A 21,433-nucleotide genomic window follows, 5' to 3' on the forward strand; every position below is an offset into this window, starting at 1 on the left:
TGTAAACCGAGGTGATGTATTACTATACGTACCGCGGTATAGAAGAACCTATAAATAAATAAAATAAATAAATATCAGGCAGTAATAAGCAGTGAAGACATGTACATAAAGACCAAGTGGCAGCCTTGCAAACACCTTCAATGGAAACAGTATAGTGCTAAGGAGATTATCATAGCTCTGACCTAGGACTCAATAAGATGCACTGTTTGCAGTTTTACCCGTGAATGTGCGTACATTTTTGCACAGATCACTCTGGATGCAGCAAGGAGTTCTGTATGAACAAGTTAGTGCTCCTCCATTTCAATCCCACATTAATGAAGCCATTAATTATTACTCCTCCATACAGAAAGGCAAGTAGGCTTAACACAGTTTTTTGGCCTTGCAAAAATAACTTCTGGTCAAAGCTGGAATAAGGTTACTTGAGCTAATGCTAGTCTATGGGGCTGAAACCAAAGTTTATGGTGTGATTCTGAATTTATGTGCATAAACAATTTGTGCACAGTTTTCTGCATAGACTATGCCTTGTGCACAAATCATGTTTCCTGCACATAAATCTTGTTTTGTGCGCAGACTTCTCAAAAAAACATTTTTGTGCACATATGTTGTATTTTATTCATGATAAGAATATCTTCTGCACACATTTTCGGGTTAGTGTGCTTTAATTAAAAAAAAAAAAAAAAAAAAAAAGACTCCCAATACATTAGCATACCATTAGCTTACTGCATCTGGACTTAATATTTATTGTTTGAGTGAAAATGTGAGCTAAAATTTATAAGAAAATTGGTTCTTACCTGCTAATTTTCCTTCCTGTAATACCCCAGATCAGTCCAGACAAGTGGGTTTATTCATCTCTACCAACAGATGGAGGCAGAAGACAAAACTTTGGGCACTGCTACATATCTGAGTGTGCCACCTGCAGTCCCTCAGTATTGACCTGTATCCAAGCCAAGATAATTTAACAATAGGGCGAACCAAGCCCCTGGGATGGATACCCCTGAACTGGATTAATCACCAACCACAGTCAACAGAGAAACTCTAGAACATATTAAAATCAACATAGCTTTGAAAACCATCTTCATTCGAGCCTAAAGGCCCAGCAGCAGAACCAGCAGTCTTTCGGCAAGATCCCAAGGGTGGGCCTCTGGACTGATCTGTGGTATTACAGGAACAAAAATTAGCAGGTAAGAACCAGTTTTCCTTTCCTGAACATACCCAGATCAATCCAGACAAGTGAGATGCACCAAAGCCCCTCTATACTGGGCAGGAACCCAAAACACCCGCTCTCAGCAAACTCTCACCAAAGGAAGCCACCTCTGGGGCGCATACATCCAAACGGTAGTGCTTGGTTAACAGTGCGCTCCAGCGGAGCGCACTGTTAACCCGCGATTGGACACACGTTTTTGACGCACTAGCTTTACCCCTTACTCAGTAAGGGGTAATAGCGCGTCGAAAACACGCGTCCAAACCTCCCCCCCCCCCCCCCGAACCTAATAGCGGCCGCAACATGCAAATGCATGTTGATGGCCCTATTAGATATTCCCACACGATACAGTAAGTAAAATGAGCAGCCAAGCCGCACATTTTACTTTAAGAAATTAGCGCCTACCCAAAGGCAGGCGTTAATTTCAGCCGGCGCTGGGGAAGTGCACAGAAAAGCAGTAAAAACTGCTTTCCTGTGCACCCTCCAACTTAATATCATGGTGATATTAAGTCAGAGGCCCCAAAAGTTAAAAAAAAAAGTAAAAAATAAAAAAAATAAACATTTAAAAATGGGCCCGTGGCTCGAAAACCGGATGCTCAATTTTGCCGGAATCCAGTTTCCGAACCCGTGGCTATCAGCGGGCTCGAGAACTGACGCCGGCAAAATTGAGCGTCGGCTGTCAAACCCATTGACAGCTGCCGCCCCTGTCCAAAAAGAGGTGCTACGGACGCGCTAGTGTCCCTAGCGCCTCTTTTTGCCATGAACCCTAATTTAAATAAATTAATTTACTGTATCGTGCGCACAGGAGAGTGTCCTGTGCGCTCTCCTGCGATTTTTACTGTATTTGCCCGCTAGTTAGGGGGAAATCTAAAAAAAAAAAAACAACAAAACAAAAAAAAGAGTATTTTACAAGCACAAGAAAAACGGAGCACTAAGCACGTGGTTGCATGATCCAGCGTGCCATAACTCATTTATCTGCTTGTCAGAAATCAGCTACTAAAGCCTACTGTTCAGAATAAAGTTATATGCACAATCTAGAAGAAACTGTTGCATGGCAGTCATATTATGAATAGTTTAAAAAAAAAATTCATACCTATTGTAACAGATTCAGGATCAAGTACAGATTCATCAGACACAACAAAACCACCAGAAACAAATAATTCGTTGTACGTATGGTTTTTTACATCATCCAAGCTATCGACACCAGCAAAGCTAACACATGGAAGCGTCTTCAAAGTCATTAAACCAGGAATCTGAAGGAAGAAAGAGGAAAAAAAAAGTTTAAAATTGCCTAAGCAGGTGTTTAAATGAACCTAGAAGAAAAAGCAGTCCATATTCTATCATGACCTATGCAAGACCTAAGCAAACAGAGAAATTACTTACCCGATAATTTTGTTTTCCTTAGTGTAGCCAGATGCACTCAGGAACAATGGGTTATGCTCCTCTGCCAGCAGATAGAGACTGAGCAAGCTGATGACAGAATATATACTCCTGCAGTGACCCCAGCCTGCCAGTATTCTCTTCAAAAAGCAACTGTGGACAGAGTAGCAAAACATAATTAAAAAACAGTCAACCATTACTGTTCTTAACCATCAATAAACAGGGAACTCAAGAACATAGGAACTCTAATCTAGGGACTGGATGAGCAATTACCAGTAACCCCTGGGAACTCGGAGCTCCACAGGACGACTATTGACAATCATTTGCAGCAGAGGGCGGGAAGCTGAGTCCATCTGTCTACACTAAGGAAAACAGAATTATCAGGTAAGTGATTTCTCCTTTTCCTAGCTTGTAGACAGATAGATCAGGACGAGTGGGATGTACCAAAGCTACACCCGAAAAGGGTGGGAGGCTGCCCGCAGTCTAGTCAACACCGCACGTGCAAAGACTGCATTCTCCCGGGCCTGCACATCCAGACAATAAAACCTGGGAAAGGTGTGTAAGGAGGATGTTGCAGCTTGGCAGATATTGACACGAGACAAACTAACCTCCGCCCATGACACTGCCTGAGCCATAACCTGAGTAGGCAATGGCTTCTCAACATCCACATATGCGACTGTGACTACCTACTTAATTGAACGAGCTATGATAGCCTGCGAAGCCAGAGCGCCCTGCTTACTCCCACAATGGAGAACAAATAGGCAATCCATCTTTCAAAAAAGTTCAGAAACCTCCAGATACTACACTACAAGTCTCTTGACATCCATGGAGCACAAGAGACTATATTCCTCTGCATCCCTGACCTTATCCAGGGACAGCAAGGAGATGGACTGAATCACATGAAAGTCCGAGACTACCCTAGGCAAGAAGGATGGAACAGTATGCAGCTGTAATGCCCCTGGAGTCACCCGAAGGAACGGCTCCTGCCAAGACAAGGCCTGCAGCTCAGAAATTCAATGCACCGAACATAAAGCCACCAGGAACACAGTCTTCAAAGTCAAAAACTGCAAGGAAAGGCTATGCAGTGGTCGGAACGTGGGCCCCACCAAAAATTCCAGCACCAAATTAAGACTCCACAAGGGAGGCCTAAGATGCTTCACGCCCTTCAAAAAAACACAAAACAAAAAAAAACGGACCACATCAGGCTGAGACAATGACCCTTTATTCGTTCCATCCTGCAAAAAATCCAGAATGAGTCGGCTCTTAACTGAACGAGGAAGAACACCATGCTGCTCGTACCAGGCCTCAAGAACTCTCCAAACTCGCAGATAAGCCAAGGAAGTGGAGAACTTGCAAACGCGGATTAAGTTGGCAGTCATCGCAGAGGATTAACCACGCTTCAACAGGCAAACCTCTCTCAAGGGCCAAACCCTAAGACAGGACAGAGTTGGATCCTCATGAAGAACCGGTCCTGGCTGTAACAGATCAATGTGTGGCAGAAAGTGAAGGGGGGGTTCTCCACCAGGAGTCTTCACAAATCTGCATACCATGGACATCTGGGCCAGTCTGGTGCCACCAGGAGAACTAGTCCTTGTGGCCTTTAATCTTGCGAATAATCCTGCCCAGCAAGGGCCAAAGAGGAAAGGCATAAGCAATTTGTCTTCCGGCCAGTGCTGTTCGAGAGCATCTATGCCCAAGGACCACAAATCTCTCCTGCGACTGAAGAATTGAGGAACTTTCGCATTGTTAGAAGTCGCCAGCAGGTCTAGGAACAGAAGGCCCCAGAGATCTACAATCAGCTGAAACATCTTGGCTGACAATATCCATGCTCCTGGGTCCAGACTCTCCCTGCTTAGGAAGTCCGCTCTCACATTGTCCTTTCTTGCAATGTGAGACGCTTAGATCCTCTGCAGATGACCTTCTGTCCATTCCATAAGCTGGTCTATTTCCTGCAACACTTGCTAGCTCTTGATTCCTCCCTGGTGATTGATGTAAACCACCGTTGTCCTATTGTCAGACATCACTTGAACCCGCAGCCTGTAGCTGAACTGCAAGCTTGCTAGCTGTACCACCTGGGCTCCAGGCAAATGATGTTCCAGTGGATATCTTTGGCATTCCAAAGCCCTTGGGCCATTAACTCCAGACAGTGAGGCCCCCAACCGTGGAGACTCACATCTGTCATGAGTACCAACCAGGCCAGAGAGGACAAGGGAACTCACTGTCTCAGGTGATCCTCCTGTAACCACCACTGGAGGTGAGAGCAATTTCCATCGGCAAGTGGAGCCGAACCTCATAGCCCTGAGAATGCGGGTTCCAACGAGCCAGCAGAGAGCATCTGTAGAACAGACCAAGCATCTGTAGAACAGACCACACCGTTGGGCGTATTGTGCTCACCAACTGACGCACTTGAGACATAAATTTCTGAATCCGAACTTCCGGTAGAAAAACACTGTCCTGCCCAGTGTCGAACCAGACCCCCCAGATACTCCAAGGACTGGGATGGCTGAAGCTTGCTCTTGGTCAGATTCACCACCCAACTGAGCTCCTGCAATAGGACGACCACCTTGTGTGTCATCAGAAGGCTTTCTTCCTGGGCTTGAATCAGCCAGTTGTCTAAATACGGGTACATCAGGATCCCTTCTCTTTGCAAGGTTACCACTACGACCACCATAACCTTGGAAAATGTTCTGGGAGCGGTAGCTAGACTAAAGGGCAGCGCCCAAAACTGATAATGGCACCCCAACACCACAAAGCATAGAAAGCATTGGTGTTCCAATCGGATGGGAATATGAAGGTAAGCCTCTGACAGATCTAGGGAAGTCAGAAATTCCCCCGACTGCACCATTACCACACAAAGTAAGGCTGCCATGTGAAAATGAGTCACCTTCAAAAAAGTCAACCCTGTTGAGATCCAGAATGGGGCGAAAGGAGCCTTCCTTCTTGAGCACAACAAAACAATCGAAATATCGCCCTATACTTTGAGATGCAGGCACCAGAACCACAACCATCAGCCTGAGCAGCCTTTGAAATGTGAACTCCACTGCCTGCTTCTTCTGTGGGGAGTGGCAAGGGGACAAATTGAACATGTCCCGTGGAATACTGCGAAATTCCAGTGCTTATCCTCCGTATCACCTACACGACCTACCGCTCTGATGTTTTCTCGACCCACCTCTGATTTAATAAAAAAAAAAAAAAAAAAAAAAAAAAGATACAGACGTCATCCTATTTCTTGTTCCCAAAGGTGGGTCGGCAAACCTTCATTGGGAAGCTTGGGAATATCCTCCACCCGAGCCCACTCCTCTCTTGGGTTGTTGGGGACGAAAGGACTGAGATCTACCGAAAGGCCAAGTCTGCTGAAAGGTCGACCCTCTCTAGGGACGACACTGCCAGAATCCCTGGAAACAACCCCTCATAATAGAGGGGCACTGGAGACAAGCCGCACTTACTGGCCAGCTTCTCCAATGCCCTCCCAAAGAAAAGTGACCTTTAAAAGGCATCTTAGCAAGATTAGCTTTGGAAGCTGCATTAGCTAATCAATTTCGCAACCATAGCTGATTCCGGACTGCTACCACTCCTTTGGTCGAGGTACGGACCAAATCACAGCCCGCATCTGTCAAAAGGGCAGCAGCAGGATCTATTACTACTCTGGAATGCACCGCAGAATCAACTTCCTGCGAGAGAAGCAGGCAAGAATGGGCCTCAAGAGTGCAACAGGAAGCAATCTGTAAAGTCACTGCCACCGCTTCAAGGGCCTGTTTAAGGATAGACTTAAGTAGCCTATCATTTACATCCTTCAAGGTCACTCCTCCTTCCACGGGCATAGGTGTCTGCCTAGAGACGGCACAGACCAGTCCATCTACTTTGGGAAGACACAAATGCTCTCACAGTCGGTTTGAGGGGGTACACACCTTCCAATGTCCGACCCCCTTTGAAAATTGCCTCTGGGGCATTCCATTCCAGATCAATCAAGTCCTGAATGGCATCCATAACTGGGAAAAAACAAGATGCTTTATGCAAGGAAACCAAAATGCGATTCTTCTTCGGTTCAGACACAGAATCTGCACCAGGAACTCCCAGCCACCACAAGGTCTGGGACAACACCACCAAGAAAGAACCGTAACATTGTCCAGTCACGGAGGAATTTCTCATCCTCCAGGGAATCAGGATCAGCCTCATCATCCGGGTTTCTGTCGTGAAAACCTGCAGCGAATCGAGGCACACCCCCTCGCTCAACCACAAGAGTGGAAGAGGGAGGGGCCACCAGCTGCGAGTCCGACATGACCAGTTTGGGTAAAGGAGGACTGCGGCAGAAGAAAGGATTTTAAACCCTGAAAAACCTCCACCCAAGAAAAAGAAGCTGGATCCAGACCAACCAGAAGGAACTAGAGCGGGGCCCACTGAACTGCCATCTTCTGCGGAGGAAACAGTCAAGGGAATATCAAGGTCTGGTGAACCTCCAGACAAATCCAAGCAAAAAAAAAAAACTTCACTCAACTGTTTGCAACATCAACTTAAAGTGTGAGTCTACCCAGATATTTGCAAAAATGGAGGAAAAGACCTCAGAGCCTTGAAGAAAAATCAAAGAAAATAGAAGAAAATAAGATAAAAAATTTGGGGTAATTTTTGTAATAAAAAGTGTGGAGGTTGGAGGTTTTTTTAAACCAATGATTACAATTACTTCATACATGTTATATGTTCTGGATAGAACAAACATGAGGCTCTGAGGTCTTTTCCTCCATTTTTGCAAATATCTGGGCAGACTCACACTAAGTTGATGTGGCAAACAGTTGAGTGAAGTTTTTTTTTTGCTTGGAAGTATCATTGCTTCACTTGGTACCTTGCTTTGTGGAACCTTCATCAGAATGGGAGGACCCTAGCTTAGCAAAATCAGAGAAGGACAATTCTCCCTAAGTGTCCAAACAGTGCTGACACGTTAGAAGCCATGACAGGCTTAGAAGCCCGGTACAGAGAGAAAGTTGCTTAGTTTCCTGTTCACTGGCACCAATGTGGTGGTGAATGTGCACCCAAACAGTACAAGCTCAAAATTGTACGTGCACAAAAATTAGCACCCTCAAAAAAAAAAAAAAAAAAGCACTTTTAAATTCTCACGCACATGGTGTGTGTAGGTTCTTGTGCGTATCAACATCATTAAGATGTGCACGCAAAAGGTGTGCCCAAACTGTGAGCACAATGCATGTGCAAAGCTGACACTGCGCACACTGATGTCCTGTAGAAGGCAGAAACACACAGAAGTGCACGAAAAATGCCTACCACATGGCAATCAGGCAAGAAGACTAATTACAAGACCTAGCCCACCGGGGGCTGCTCAACCACCAGGCTGCCCAGTTCCCCTGGCCCCACCAGGAGCAGGAATGATGTCGGAATGGTGCGTCGAGCACAGAGAAAGTCCTAAAGCTCCTCTGTCTGTATCGGAAGGTAAAAACATTTTTTTCCTAAACTTACGAGAGCTCAGCGCTTACCAACTGAACACAGAGTCTCCAGCTATGTGGGGAGAAGGGATCTGCAGTCACCACCGTGCTCGGCCTCCTGCACCTGCTGCCTTTCAGCTGTACAAGCAGCTAAGCTCATGCCGGGAACCAGCTACTGGACCAAGGCACGTCTCTGAGGGACCACGGAAATCACCTCAGGAATTCTCAACTGGGGGAGGGACCATTAGGTATCACTGCAGGAGAGCAGGGCTTTCGTGCTCAATGTAAAATTCTCCATCCAAAATTTATAACAATCCCCATAGGGAGATGCATGTCCACCATCTGCTGGAGACTGAGAATACTGGCAGGCTGGAGTCACTGCAGGAGTATATATACTGTGACGTCAGCTTGCTCTGTCTCCATCTGCTAGCAGGGGAGCATAACCCACTGGTTCTGAGTCCATCTGTCTATATACTAGGAAACAATGGTTTATTTATGAACTGCAAGTACTGCCATTTCTAGGATGGACAGCAAATAACTTTAAAACAGTAAAATTCATTTTTCATAAACCTTTTCCTCATTCTGGAAATAAATACAATCCAAAAATGTATCATCATAGTTCAAAACCCAAAAAATATATAATGCAGAATTATTTTTTTTGTTCCTCAAGTAATGATACCATATTGGATGAACCATTTGGGTCTTTATCTGTCATATGTTATTATATTTTAGCCTCAATTATTGATATATAATGCACAGCACCATCTGTTTTGCCTTAAAGGCTGTACATTTTGAAAAGTACACAATCATGCATCAATATTTTATTATTAAATTTGAAATTTAAGCAGCACTCTAGCATTTCCCTTGACAGTAGATAGTCTGATTTATTAAAATTTTTATATGGCACTCTTCCACATTTGGAAGCATGCCTGTAGCAGAGAAAACTGGATGTGCCATCTTGGTTAAGACTAAGGGTCCATCAAGACAAGCACCCTCTCTCTAACAGTGACCAATCCAGATCATTAGGAATTTACTGGCAGATTCATTCCTTGTTTCCCTACCCCAAGTCTACCGGGCTAATTGTATTTATGGATTTATTTCAGGAACTCATCCAACCCCTTTTTAAAGCCAGCTAAATGAGATGCCTTGACAATATCCTCTGGCAACAAATTCCAAAACTTGTTTGCATGCAGAGTGAAAAAATTCTCTCTCCAGTTTTTAATTTGCTACCAGTTCGTTTCAAGGAGTTTTCCCTAGTTCTAATACTATTTAGAAGGGTAAGAGAATTGCTTACCTTTAACAGTTCTAGGACAGCAGGATGTTAATCTTCACACATTGGTTGGAGCCCAGCACGGAAAACTTCTGTCAAAGTTTCTAGAACTTTGACTGGCACGCTGAGCATGCTCAGCATGCCTTAATCCATGCAAGGTCCCTCTCCAGTCTCGTAACATAGAATTACAAAAAATACAATAAACATAGGAGAAACCCAACTCCGCAGGTTGGTGGGTGGGTTTCATTAGGACTAACGTCCTGCTATCCTAGGAGAACACCTGTTACAGGTAAGCAACTCTTTCTCTTAAGACATCCTGCCATGAAAGAACTTTGTGTATGAAGGATAAGTCACCAACGCCTGAAGCTCATTGACTCTGCATGCAGAAGTGTCTGCCACCAAAAAGAGGACCTTCCAGGTCAAGAATTTTAGATAACAGGAGCTCAGTGGCTCGAAAGGAGTTTTTATCAGCTGAGCCAACACCACGTTCAGGGCCCAAGACACAATCGGGCCGATACAGTAAAATAGCGGGAGAGTGGGCGAGCGCCCGCTCTCCCAGCAGGTGCACAGGCCACTCTCCTGTGCGCGCGATACAGTATTTTAATTTATTAAAATTAGGGCCGGCGGTATAAAGAGGTGCTAGGGACACTAGCGCGTCCCTAGCGCCTCTTTTTTTTTTTTAAATTTATTCTTTATTGTGATTTTCACATATTTAAGTAAGACAAAACTTACAACGGAAAAGAGATACAGCCATTTGTAATTATATACATTTACATGTTCAACAATCACTATATTGGCTTAATCTTATTAAAGAAATTGAGGAGATAAATAATTAGCAGTAATTATACAGGTACTTCTAATATCTAACAATAATCAGCTGGTATCTATAGTGACTGATATCTATATCTATATTTCTCGATCCCTCTTAGTGCACACTAGGGGATATTACAGAAATCACCCTAGCATTTACAAATGACTTGAGTTGCTCTGGATATAAAAATACAAAACATTCTTCTTTTTGTTTCACTATGCACTTGCTAGGATATCTTAATACAAAAGAAAAACCCAAACTCTTAACCTGTGCTCTTAACATCAAAAAATCCCTTCTCCTTTGCTGCGTTAAACGCGCAAGGTCCGGGTAAATTCTCACCCCTGCTCCATAAAATGGAGTAGAGATGTTTTTAAAGAAATTTTTCATAACAATACCCATATCTCGCAATTTGCAAAGGTAACAAGAAGAGTTGCTCTGTCACACAATTCTATAGAGGAATCCTCCAGATATCCAGTTAAATTTTCCATAATCTCAGCCTGATTTTGAGCTTGAATGTTAATTTTCTGCGGGAATTTTAAGAAACTATGTTTTTTGACACAAGGTAACCCTTGTTCATTAAACTTTAAATTTTCAAGGAAATATTTTTTAAGAGTCATATCTATTGTTTGACCCACTACTCTTGGGAAATTTATAAATCTAAGGTTGAGGTATTTGGAATAATTTTCCAGGTACTCAATTCTATGTGAAGCTGACGTAACATCTTTAACTAACTTTAATTGAATACTAGAATTATTTTCTATAACAGCTTCTATCTTATTTAATCTAGAATCATTTTTTCCAATTTTTTCTTCTATTGTTACCATTTTATTATCCAAGATATCAACATTTGCATTCGTCTCAAATAGAGCTTTACTCAAGCCAGCTACTAAGTCCCATAATGAGTCCAGAGTTACATTTACTGGCTTATCTGGTATTACATACTGGGTATATTTACCCGTTTTATCTGCCAGCTTTTCTCCCATCATCACCAGCTTCCCCTTACTTCCTCCTGTCCCCTGTTCAGGGGTCGATGATAAAGTACCTACTATGGCACCAATACCTGCTGCTCCTCCCACAGTGCCTTCAGGAGATTCTGGTAAGCTGGGAAGCTCACTCCCGAGTTCCACTCCAACCGGTGTACCTAAAGCCCCTTCGGCTATTTGATCACTGGTTAACACGGGGGAGTCGATGGGGGACACCATTGTTGGGCGTCGAGGATCAGGAGGAGACAGAGTCACATCCCCAGATGGTGACAAAGCTCCTACCTCTACCACCGTAGCGGGGCGAGTCTCCTCTATTACAGTCACAGAGGCAGGAGCGCCTCTTTTTTGACAGGAGCGGCGGCTGTCAGCAGGTTTGACAGCTGACGCTCAATTTTGCCAGCATCGGTTCTCGAGCCCGCTGACAGCCACGGGTTCAGAAACCGGACGCCGGCAAAATTGAGCGTCCGGTTTTCGACCTGCGAGCCTATTTCAAATTTTTTTTTTCTGTTTTTTTTTTTTTTTTTAAACTTTCAGGACCTCAGACTTAATATCGCCATGGTATTAAGTCAGAGGGTGCACAGAAAAGCAGTTTTTACTGCTTTTCTGTGCACTTTCCCGGTGCCTGGACAAATTAGCGCCTACCTTTGGGTAGGCGCTAATTTCTGAAAGTAAAATGTGCGGCTTAGCTGCACATTTTACTTTCTGTATTGCACGGAAATACTTAATAGGGCCATCAACATGCATTTGCATGTTGCAGGCGCTGTTAGGTTCAAAGGGGGTTGGACACGCGTTTAGGACACGCTATTACCCCTTACTGAATAAGTGCGAGTCCTCCCAGGGTGTTCCAACTCCCTTGGTGGTAGGCACGACTAGAGTTCTTACCCAGAGAGCCCTTTCTGCCTGGAGACTGGTTTCATGACCCGGTGAGTTTGGGGGGGGGGGGGGGGGGGGGATTTACCGGTGGGCCAGTCCCTCCTCCTAGCAGCCCAGAGAAGATTTAATTCCTCTGGTGGCAGCAACAGCCCAGAGAAGTTTCATTCCTCTGGTGGAGCCTATGTAGCTTGGACCCAGGTACGTTTCTTTCCCCTGGTTGATTAGAAGTTATTTAAAAAAAAAAACACAACGTTTTAGGCTCCTGGGTCTCCAGAGGTATTTACAGCTGATTACCTTGTCGCAATGCCGCGTGGCTCGCAGTGTTCAGCCTGCGGGAGCTGGCAGTGAGGCTATCCCGCGATGGCCTCTGCTTCCGATATATTCTCGGGGGGTGAAGGCTCGTCGATGTTGCCTGCCGACGGCAGGGGAGCATCCCTCAAGCGATCATATGGTGCAGGGAAAAGTCTTCCGGCTCGGAGATCTCGGTCTGCCCCGTTCCCGATTAGCGTGGGAACAGTGGCCATTTTACCTTCTTCAGGCTCTGACTCGGGGGGGAGGGGCACGGCGGAATTCCCACCTACCTCAGCTATCGCTGCCGAATTTGAGCCCTGAGAGGCCTCGAGATCCGGTGCCCGACTACCCACCCCCCCTGCTTCCTGGGTTTCCCCCAGGGAGGGGGGGGGGGTCGGGTCTTAAAGAGACAACACCGTTTTTTCTCCCAATTTGTGCTTTTGGTGCACAAAGCCTATATGGAGGGAGAAGCTGGTTTAGATTTACAGGAGCCTCCTCCAGCAAAGGTCCCTAGGCTTGCTGAAGGTCCTAGAGCACACGTGGTTCATGCATCGGACGCGGCGGTAGCCCCACTTGCTGACCCCCCAGATCTCGCTTCCCAGGATCCTCCCATCGCAGACACCTCAGATGATGTTGACAAATCTGCGCTGGTTGAAGGGGATGTTCTGCTCAGATTATTTCACAGAGGAGCTGGACCCTTTAATTCCTCATGTGCTGTCGGAGCTAGATATTCAGGCTCTGCGGCCAGGTACTGAGCCTTCCATGAGGGATCCTGTTCTGTTGGGTCTTCGGGCTCCACCTAGAACCTTCCCTTTTCATTAACGCTATTACAGCTTATGACCCATGAGTGGGAAGTGCCAGAGGCCAGTCTGCGGGTCAGTAGGGCTATGGAGAAGCTTTATCCGCTTCCGGAGGAATCGTTAGATCTCCTTAAGATTCCTAAGGTGGACGCGGCCATTTCAGCAATCGCCAAGCGCATGATGATCCCAGTTATAGATGCGGCTGTGCTTAAGGATCTCCAGGATAGGAAACTGGAGGTTCTTCTCAAAAGGATTTTTTAGGTGTCAGTGCTCGGCGTCAGAGTAGCTGTCTGCAGTAGTCTCATGCAGAGGGCACCCTTAGATGGGTACAAAGTTGCTCACGGCTCAGGAACTTCCTCCAGCGGAGGCGGAGCGTATGGAGGCGGCGGTGGCTTATACCGCGGACGCTTTGTATGATCTCCTCCTTACCTCATCATGCACTATGTCCTCAGTGGTGTTGGCCAGAAGGCTTCTTTGGCTCCGCAATTGGTCCACTGATGTCTCCTCCAAGTTTCAGTTGAGTTCTTTCCCATTCAAAGAAAAGCTTTTATTTGGCGATGATCTGGAGCATCTCATTAAGTCCTTAGGGGACAATAAAGCGTACAAGCTTCCAGAGGAGAAGCCTAGACCCTGTAGGACTTTCGGTTCATCTCGGGGTTGTTTTCGGGGGCAGTGCCGTTATCGTCTGGGCAGAGATCCATCCTTTGCTCCTCGGCAGCCGTTGACTAGGTCTCAGGCTTGGGCTCATTTCCTTTCGCGGCCGATGGCTGGCTCGTGATGGAGCCTCCCATGGATTCTCCAGCATTAAGTCTACCCAATGAAGGTGCGCCGGCCCACTCCTCCGTTTGAGATGGGAGGGAGTGTCTCTCTGTTTCGCGAGGATTGTGCCAAGATCACCTCGGCTCAGTGGGCTCTAGACATCAATGAACACAGTTATGCTTTAGATTTTGCTCGTCTGATCTGAGACCTCTTTTTGGTGTCTCCCTGCAGGTCTCGGGCAGAACAGCACGTGGTAAATCAGACCCTGTGTCGATTGAAAGCTCTGGAAGAGATTGTTCCAGTTCCACCGTCCGAATGCCGGACAGGCAGGTACTCCATTTATTTCGTGGTCCCCAAGAAGGAGGGATCCTTCCGTCCGATATTGGACTTGAAGAAAGTCAACAGGGCGCTTCGGGTACCTCGCTTTCGCATGGAGACTTTGAGATCAGTCATTGCAGCCGTCCACAAAGGAGAATTTTTGGCCTCGTTGGATCTGACGAAGGCTTATCTTCACATAGGAATCAGAGTTCATCAGAGGTTTCTGCAGTTTATGGTCTTGGGCAAGCATTACCAGTTGCAAGCACTTCCTTTCGGTTTGGCGATGGCTCCCCGTGTCTTCACCAAAATGATGGTGGAGGTGGTAGTGGCTCTCAGGAGGGAGGGGATCTTGGCTCATCCAGATTTGGACGACTGGCTCATTCGGGTGAAGTCAGAAGAGCTTTGCAAGAGGGCAGTTCAGTCAGTCTTGCATAGTCTTCACTCGCTTGGATGGGTCGTCAATTTCTCCAAGAGCCAGTTGGTCCTGGCCCAGGTGTTTGATTTCTTGGGAGCACGATTCGATACAGCTGTGGGCAAAGTTTTCCTCTTACAGGAGCGGATAGACAGGCTGACGAAGCAGATTCGCCGGCTGTTGGCCATCCCGATGTCCAAGTTACGTGACTACTTACAAGTTCTTGGTTCTATGGCGTCTACTCTGGAGTTGGTCCCCTGGGCCTTTGCTCATATGAGGCCTTTGCAGAGGATGTTACTTTCCCACTGAAACTCTTCCACAAGTTGGAGTTTCAGTTACCCCTTTGCCACTCCTGGATCCCACCAGATCCAGTCTCGGATTGTCTGGTTAGTCCCGGAACATTTGTGACGCAGTGTGGACCTCGAAGACCCTTAGTGGGTGACTGTGACAACGGATGCCAGCTTCTCCGGTTGGGGGGCGGTTTGCCAATTGCAGTCGGCACAAGGTCAGTGGACATTTCAGGAGGCACAGTGGTCCATAAATCGATTGGAAACTAGAGCAGTTCGTCTGGCTCTCCGCAGTTTTCTCCCTCTCATCCGGCATCAGGCGGCCCGGATTCTGTCAGAGAACGCGAAGACAGTGGCGTATATCAATAGTCAAGGGGGAACAAGAAGTCAGCCGGTGGCCGGACAAGCTAATGATATGGGCAGAATGCAACCTGGCCCGACTGGCAGCTTCACACATAGCCGGAGTGGACAACATGCAGGCGGATTTTCTCAGTTGCCAACAGTTGGACCCCGGAGAGTGGGAGCTGTCCGACGACACAATGCAGTTCTTGACTTGCCGGTGGGGAGTGCCCTGTCTGGATCTCATGGCGATTCTGCGGAACGCGAAGGTGGCTCATTTCTTCAGTCGCAGAAGAGAGCACGGGGTGGAAGGTGTAGATCCCCTGGTCCTTCCATGGCTCCGCAATATTCTGCTCTACGTTTTCCCCCCCTGGCCATTAGTGGGCAAAATCCTGAGAAGGAAAGAGACCCACAGGATCAGTCAATCTCGTCGTGCCAGAATGGCCACGGAGACCGTGGTTCGCAGACCTGACCAACTTGGCGGTGGACTGTCTTTTACTTCTGTCACCTCCCGAATCCTCTTTGGCAGGGTCCAGTATTTTTCAATCGGGCGGCTCGCTTTTGTCTAGCAGCTTGGCTTATGAAAGGAGGTAGTTGAGAAAGAAGGGATATCCGGATTCAGTCATCTCCATCCTCCTACAGGCACAAAACACTTCTACTTCGCTCACCTATGTTTGGGTTTGGAAGGTTTTCGATTCGTGGTGTAGCGGGTTATGGATTTCTCCGCAGCGATCCACTATCGTGCACATTCTTGCCTTCTTACAGGAAGGTTTGAAGAAGGGCTTGGCGTACAGCTCACTCAGAGTTCAAGTCGCGGCTCTAGGCTGTTTAAGGGGGAAGGTTGATGGAGCATCCCTTGCTGCACATCTTGATGTGGCATGTTTTCTGAAGGGTGTCAAGCATCTATACCCCCCTGGCTTGTCTGGTGTGTCCTTCTTGGAGTCTGAATCTGGTTCTCCGGGGATTGTGTGGTCTTCCTTTTGAACCTCTCAAACGAGCTACATTAAAGGACTTAACGCTTAAGGCTGTTTTCCTCGTGGCTATCTGTTCGGCAAGGCGAATATCTGAGATTCAAGCATTATCCTGCCGGGAACCATTCCTGCGAATTTTAGAATCCGGGGTGTCACTCCAAATAGTTCCTTCCTTTCTACCAAAAATAGTGTCAGCGTTTCACTTGAATCAGTCAGTGGAGTTGCCGGCCGTTTCAGAGATTTAGATCGTGATTCCCCTCAGGCTCGAGACTTGAGGAAATTGGATGGCAGGCATGTTCTCCTGCAGTATTTGAAGGTGACTAATGATTTCCGATTATCAGACCATCTTTTTGTTTTATGGAGCAGTCCAAAAAAGGGGCATAAGGCATCAAAAGCTACCACTGCCCGATGGCTGAAAGAAGCTATTGCTTCGGCTTACATATGTCACGGGCGGCCGGTTCCAGATGGTCTAAAAGCTCATTCGATCACATCTCAGGCGACACCTTAGGCAGAAAGCCAGTGTGTTTCACCGCAGGTGATTTGCAGAGCAGACACTTGGAAATCCTTACACATTTTCATCGAGCATTACAGTTTGGATGTTCGGGCTCCGGAAGTAGATTGTTTTGGCAGCAGTGTACTTCGAGCGGGACTCTCCAGGTCCCACCCCATTTAGGGCAGCTTGGGTACATCCCAGTGGTCTGGACTGATCCGGGTACGCACAGGGAAAGGAAAATTGGTTCTTACCTGCTAATTTTCGCTCCTGTAGTACCATGGATCAGTCCAGATGCCCGCCAGGGAATTCTATTCTGGAGAGTCCACTATGTAGTAATGCGGGGTAGGCCGAGGATCAATGTAGAGAGAGAGGAGACAATGCAGAGACAGAACTGGAGCGATAGTACTCACTCTGATACTGGCAGTTGTAGTAGGCGAGAACCCCCGAGGAGCGGAGGTCCGGGACGAAATAAGGCCCCCAGGGAGCGGATACCTTAGCCGTCCTTGTAGGTTGTAGGCAACCCCAGGTGGTAGACAGGAGAGAGGCAAGGCCCCCCCCCCCCCCCCCCCCCGAGGAGTGGGTACCTTAGGCGTCCTTGTTGGTAGCAAATAACCCCGGAGGGTGTAGAGGAGTGAGGCAAGGCCCCCGAGGAGCGGGTATCTAAGTCGTACTGGAGCGAGAGTACACAGAGCGGAAGTGTCTGGCAATGTAGAGAGATCAGCATGAGGATTCCTTGCTAACTCGTATTAGGAACTGTGAACGGAGTTTAAATATCAGATTTTGCGACATCATGCGGTGGGGACGCCCCTGAGGTTCCTGCGATGACGCACGTAAAGGACAGGGCTGCGCGCGCGTGCCCTAGGTGACTCCGGGAGAAAGATGGCGGATGCAATCGTCTATACCGGACCGGGGACGCCAGAGGGGTTGTGCGTGGAGAAGCGGAGGCAGCCATCCTCCCAAAAGGAACTGAGTCAGGCAGGAAAAAAGTGAGCAATAGAGGGCGCAGCAGTCTGTGACAGACGGGCGCAACATTTTTCTTTTCTTTATATTAATCTTCCTTAGTGGTACAATAGATAAAGATTGTGGTAAGCAAACTCTATCTACAACTTGGATATTTCCCAGCAAGCATAAAAAGCAGCAATAAGAAAAAAAAAAAGCAATATTTGGATTGTAAATTAAGACATACCTTGTGGATATAATTGGCAATATCTTCATTTTGAATGATGATTAGCAGTTTATCTAGAGCAGCTTTTGTTTCCAAGAAATGTTCAGGATGACACTCTGTATTACCTAGTCTTACAAGGTATTCCTATATAAGATATATATTAAAAAAGTGTCAAGATTAGGATAAATTGACAATACAAATCCAAAACAAGAGTGCAAATTTAACAGCTTTACAGTTTTGCAACAAAGGCAAAATCTTTGCACATTGTCCAAAAAGGATACACGAAAAGGCCAAAATGATCAATATGAGTGATTTAGCTTTTACCAAAACAAATCCCATCTCTATAAAACCAAATTTTAAAGGAGGAATTACTACTCACCCGATAATTTCCTTTTCTTTAATGAGGACAGGTTAATTCATACCAGTAGTTCATGCCTCTCTACCAGTAGAGGGAGACTGAGCAAAACTGACACCAGGGTATAAATACCCCTTGCACAGGTATCAGCCCACCAGTATTCTCTGCAAAAGCCAACTGTGGACAACTAAAGAATATATGACCATAACCGATTGCTGTTAACGGTTAACAGAAAAAACACTGAGGTCAGACAAGGAGTGTAATATTATTAATCTAGGGACTGGATCTGACACTTACCAGTAATCCCGGAAAGGCAGCCACCCAGGACAACAGCACCACCATCCATCAACCAATGGCAGGAAGGTAGAATAACCTGTCCTCATTAAAGAAAAGGAAATCATCAGGTAAGTAGTAATTTCTCTTCTCTTAGCATTCAGACAGGTTAATCCACACCAGTGGGATGTACCAAAGCTACTCCCAAACAGGGTGGGAGTTCATGTCCTGCCGGGATTGCACATCCAGATGATAAAAACTACATTGCAGCTCAGCAAATTGACAGGGGACAACCATCTAATCTCCGCCCAAGACACTGCCTGAGCCCTAGTGGAATGAGCGTTAAACTGACTAAGCAATGGCTGCTCAGAAACTACATATGCGGCTGTGATAGCCTGCTGGATTAAGGAGGTTATCATAGCCCGCGATGCCAGCTCACTCTGTTTACACCCACTGTGGAGTATAACAGCCGGTCCGTATTCCTGAGATGTTTAGAAACCTCCAATACCTTATGATATGCCGCTTGACAACCTAGATCCGAAACTGGCAATATTCATCCATATCTCTTTCCCTGCCCAGAATTGGCAGGGAATTGACTGATTCAAGTGAAAATCTAAGATCATCTTTGGCCAAAAGGACATTACAGTTCACATCTGGATGCTTTTGGAGACACCTGCAGAGATTGTTCCCGGAAAGAAAGAGCCCGCAGTTTGGAAACTCTATGCGCCAGACACTGTTCTCTAGTAAGTAACCTCCAGGAGCATCTTCGCAGTGATTGAAAGGTAGGATCCACCAGGAATCCAGAACCAGATTAAGACTCCACAAGGGCACCTGCAACCAAGGGGGGGGGGGGGGGGGGGGGGGGGGGCAGGAAACAAAGTTGCTTCATCTCTTTCAAGAACTGGGCCACAATCGGATGGGCTGACAAGGGCTCACCATTCATGTGATATCGGAAACAGGCAAGAGCCGCCACCTGTACCTTCGAGGCATTAAGGGTCAAGTCCTTCAACAACCCATCCTGCAAAAATCCAAACTGGGCGGGATTTTAATCAAACAAGGATGAACTCTATCTTCACACCAAACCTCAAACACTCGCTAAACATAGGCTAAGGAAGTGAAGAACTTTCGTGCTTGAAGCAAGGGGAAAATTACAGCAGTGAACTACCCAAACTTCAGCAACCGAGTCCTCTCAAGGGCCACATCATAAGACAAAAATCAAAATCGGATCTTTGAGAAGAATAGGCCCCTGCTGTAGCAGATCCCTGTGGACCAGTAATCGGATAGGCTATTCCACCAGAAGCCTCTGCCAACCTGCATACCACAGCCTCCTGGTCCAATCTGGGGCCACCAGAAGTACCAACCTCCGAATCATTCTGCCCAACGTGGGACATGGAGAAAAGGCATATAGAAGCTTGCCTTCCGGCCACATTTGCATGAGGGCATCAATGCCCAAAAACTTCAGATCTCTCCTGCGACTGAAGAAGCGAGGAACCTTCGCATTGTGTAATGTCGCCAGCAGGCCTAGAAAGCGGAGGTCCCAGCGGCCCACAATGTGCTGGGAACGCTTCATTGTACAATTTCCATTCTTTAGAATTCAGACTGTTTGCTGAGAAAGTCTGCTCTTACATTGCCTTTTCCTGCAGTGTGGAAGGCTGAGATCTTCTGAAGATGTACTTCCACCCATTCCTGAGTTGGGCTATTTCCTGCAACACTTGCTGGTGCTTGGCTGCTCCTTAGTGATTGATGTAAGTCACCACTATTGCATTGTCCAACATCATTTGGACCACTCAACCCTGCAAGCAGTCGAATCCCAAACATGCCAACCGAACAGCATGGGCTTCCAGCTGATTGATGCTCCAGAGATACTCCTCTGTATACCAGTGCCCCAACCCTGGAGGCTTGCATCCTTTGTCAGTAGTAGCCAGTCCAATGTTTGTAGAGGAACGCCCTGTGTTAGATGACCTGCTTGCAAATGGATGCTGATCTCCACGGGTAACTGAAGTTGTATCAAGTAGTCCTGAGACTGTGGACTCCAACGTGCACGAGGTGTGTGCACAGAACCACCTCTAGGGTGGCTGCCATCAACCCGCACACCTGTAGATAAGACTACACTGCCGGGTGTATTGTGTCCGTCAATCGCACCTGTGCCATCAGTTTCTCAATGCGGACCTCCAGCAGGCACACCCACCCTGTCTTGCTTCGTGTCGAAAACGAATGCAGAGATACTCCAGCGTCTGGGACGACTACAGATTGCTCTTGGCTAAGTTCACTACCCAATCTAATTCCTGTAGCAAGAAGATCACCTTGCATGAGGCCTGAAAACTTTCGTGGCTCTTGGCTCAAAAATCTTCTAAGTACGAATGGACCAGAATGCCATCCTCTCTCAACACTGCCACTACTATCACCATGATCTTAGAAAAGGTCCTGGGCACGGTGGCCAAAATGAAGGGTAGTGCTCAAACTGATGTCATTGCCCCATAACAGCAAAACACAAAAAACATTGATGCTCCAGCTGGATAGGAATATGCAGATACATCTCTGATAATCCAGAGACAAACTCCCCAACTGTACTGCCATAATTAGTGAGCATAATGTTTCCATGTGGGAATGAGTCACTTGCAAAAGCCGGTTGACACCCTTGAGATCCAGGATGAGGTAAAAGTAACCCTCCTTCTCAGATATAATAATTGGAATACCGGCCCGTATTTTCTTGTGACATGGGCACTGGTATCACAGCCTGGGACAATGTACATTCCAGTGTGTCTCTTCTTCGGCGAGCTGTAGGAAGACACCATAAAAACATCCCGAGGAATGCTGAGAAACTTCAGAGCCTAGCCATTTCTTACCTCTAAAACCCACTGGTCTGACGATCTCAAACCATCTCCAATAAAAAGGAGAGATAGGTGACCCCCTGTCTCCTGTTCCCAGGAGGGGGTCAGGGGGGCACCCCATTTGGGTTGCCTGGAACCAAGGACTGAGACCTACCCAGGGTTCAGCCCTCTGAGAAGTCGCTCCTCTATAGG

At 46.7% G+C, this 21,433-nt stretch overlaps 1 protein-coding gene across 3 annotated transcripts in view; it reads right to left on the reverse strand.

Moving 5' to 3' along the window:
• TASOR (transcription activation suppressor) overlaps window positions 1-21,433 on the reverse strand; it is a 387,184-nt gene that overhangs the window by 66,520 nt on the left and 299,231 nt on the right. For all 3 annotated transcript variants that reach the window (XM_029600919.1, XM_029600917.1, XM_029600918.1), the window contains 2 exons: window positions 17,804-17,926; window positions 2,295-2,454 (listed from right to left, as the gene is read on the reverse strand). In XM_029600919.1, the coding sequence (XP_029456779.1) occupies window positions 2,295-2,454; window positions 17,804-17,926 (283 nt within the window). The remainder of the gene's footprint in view (window positions 1-2,294; window positions 2,455-17,803; window positions 17,927-21,433) is intronic.

Source organism: Rhinatrema bivittatum, chromosome 4, assembly GCF_901001135.1.
Source record: "Rhinatrema bivittatum chromosome 4, aRhiBiv1.1, whole genome shotgun sequence".
Lineage (NCBI taxonomy): Eukaryota > Metazoa > Chordata > Amphibia > Gymnophiona > Rhinatrematidae > Rhinatrema > Rhinatrema bivittatum.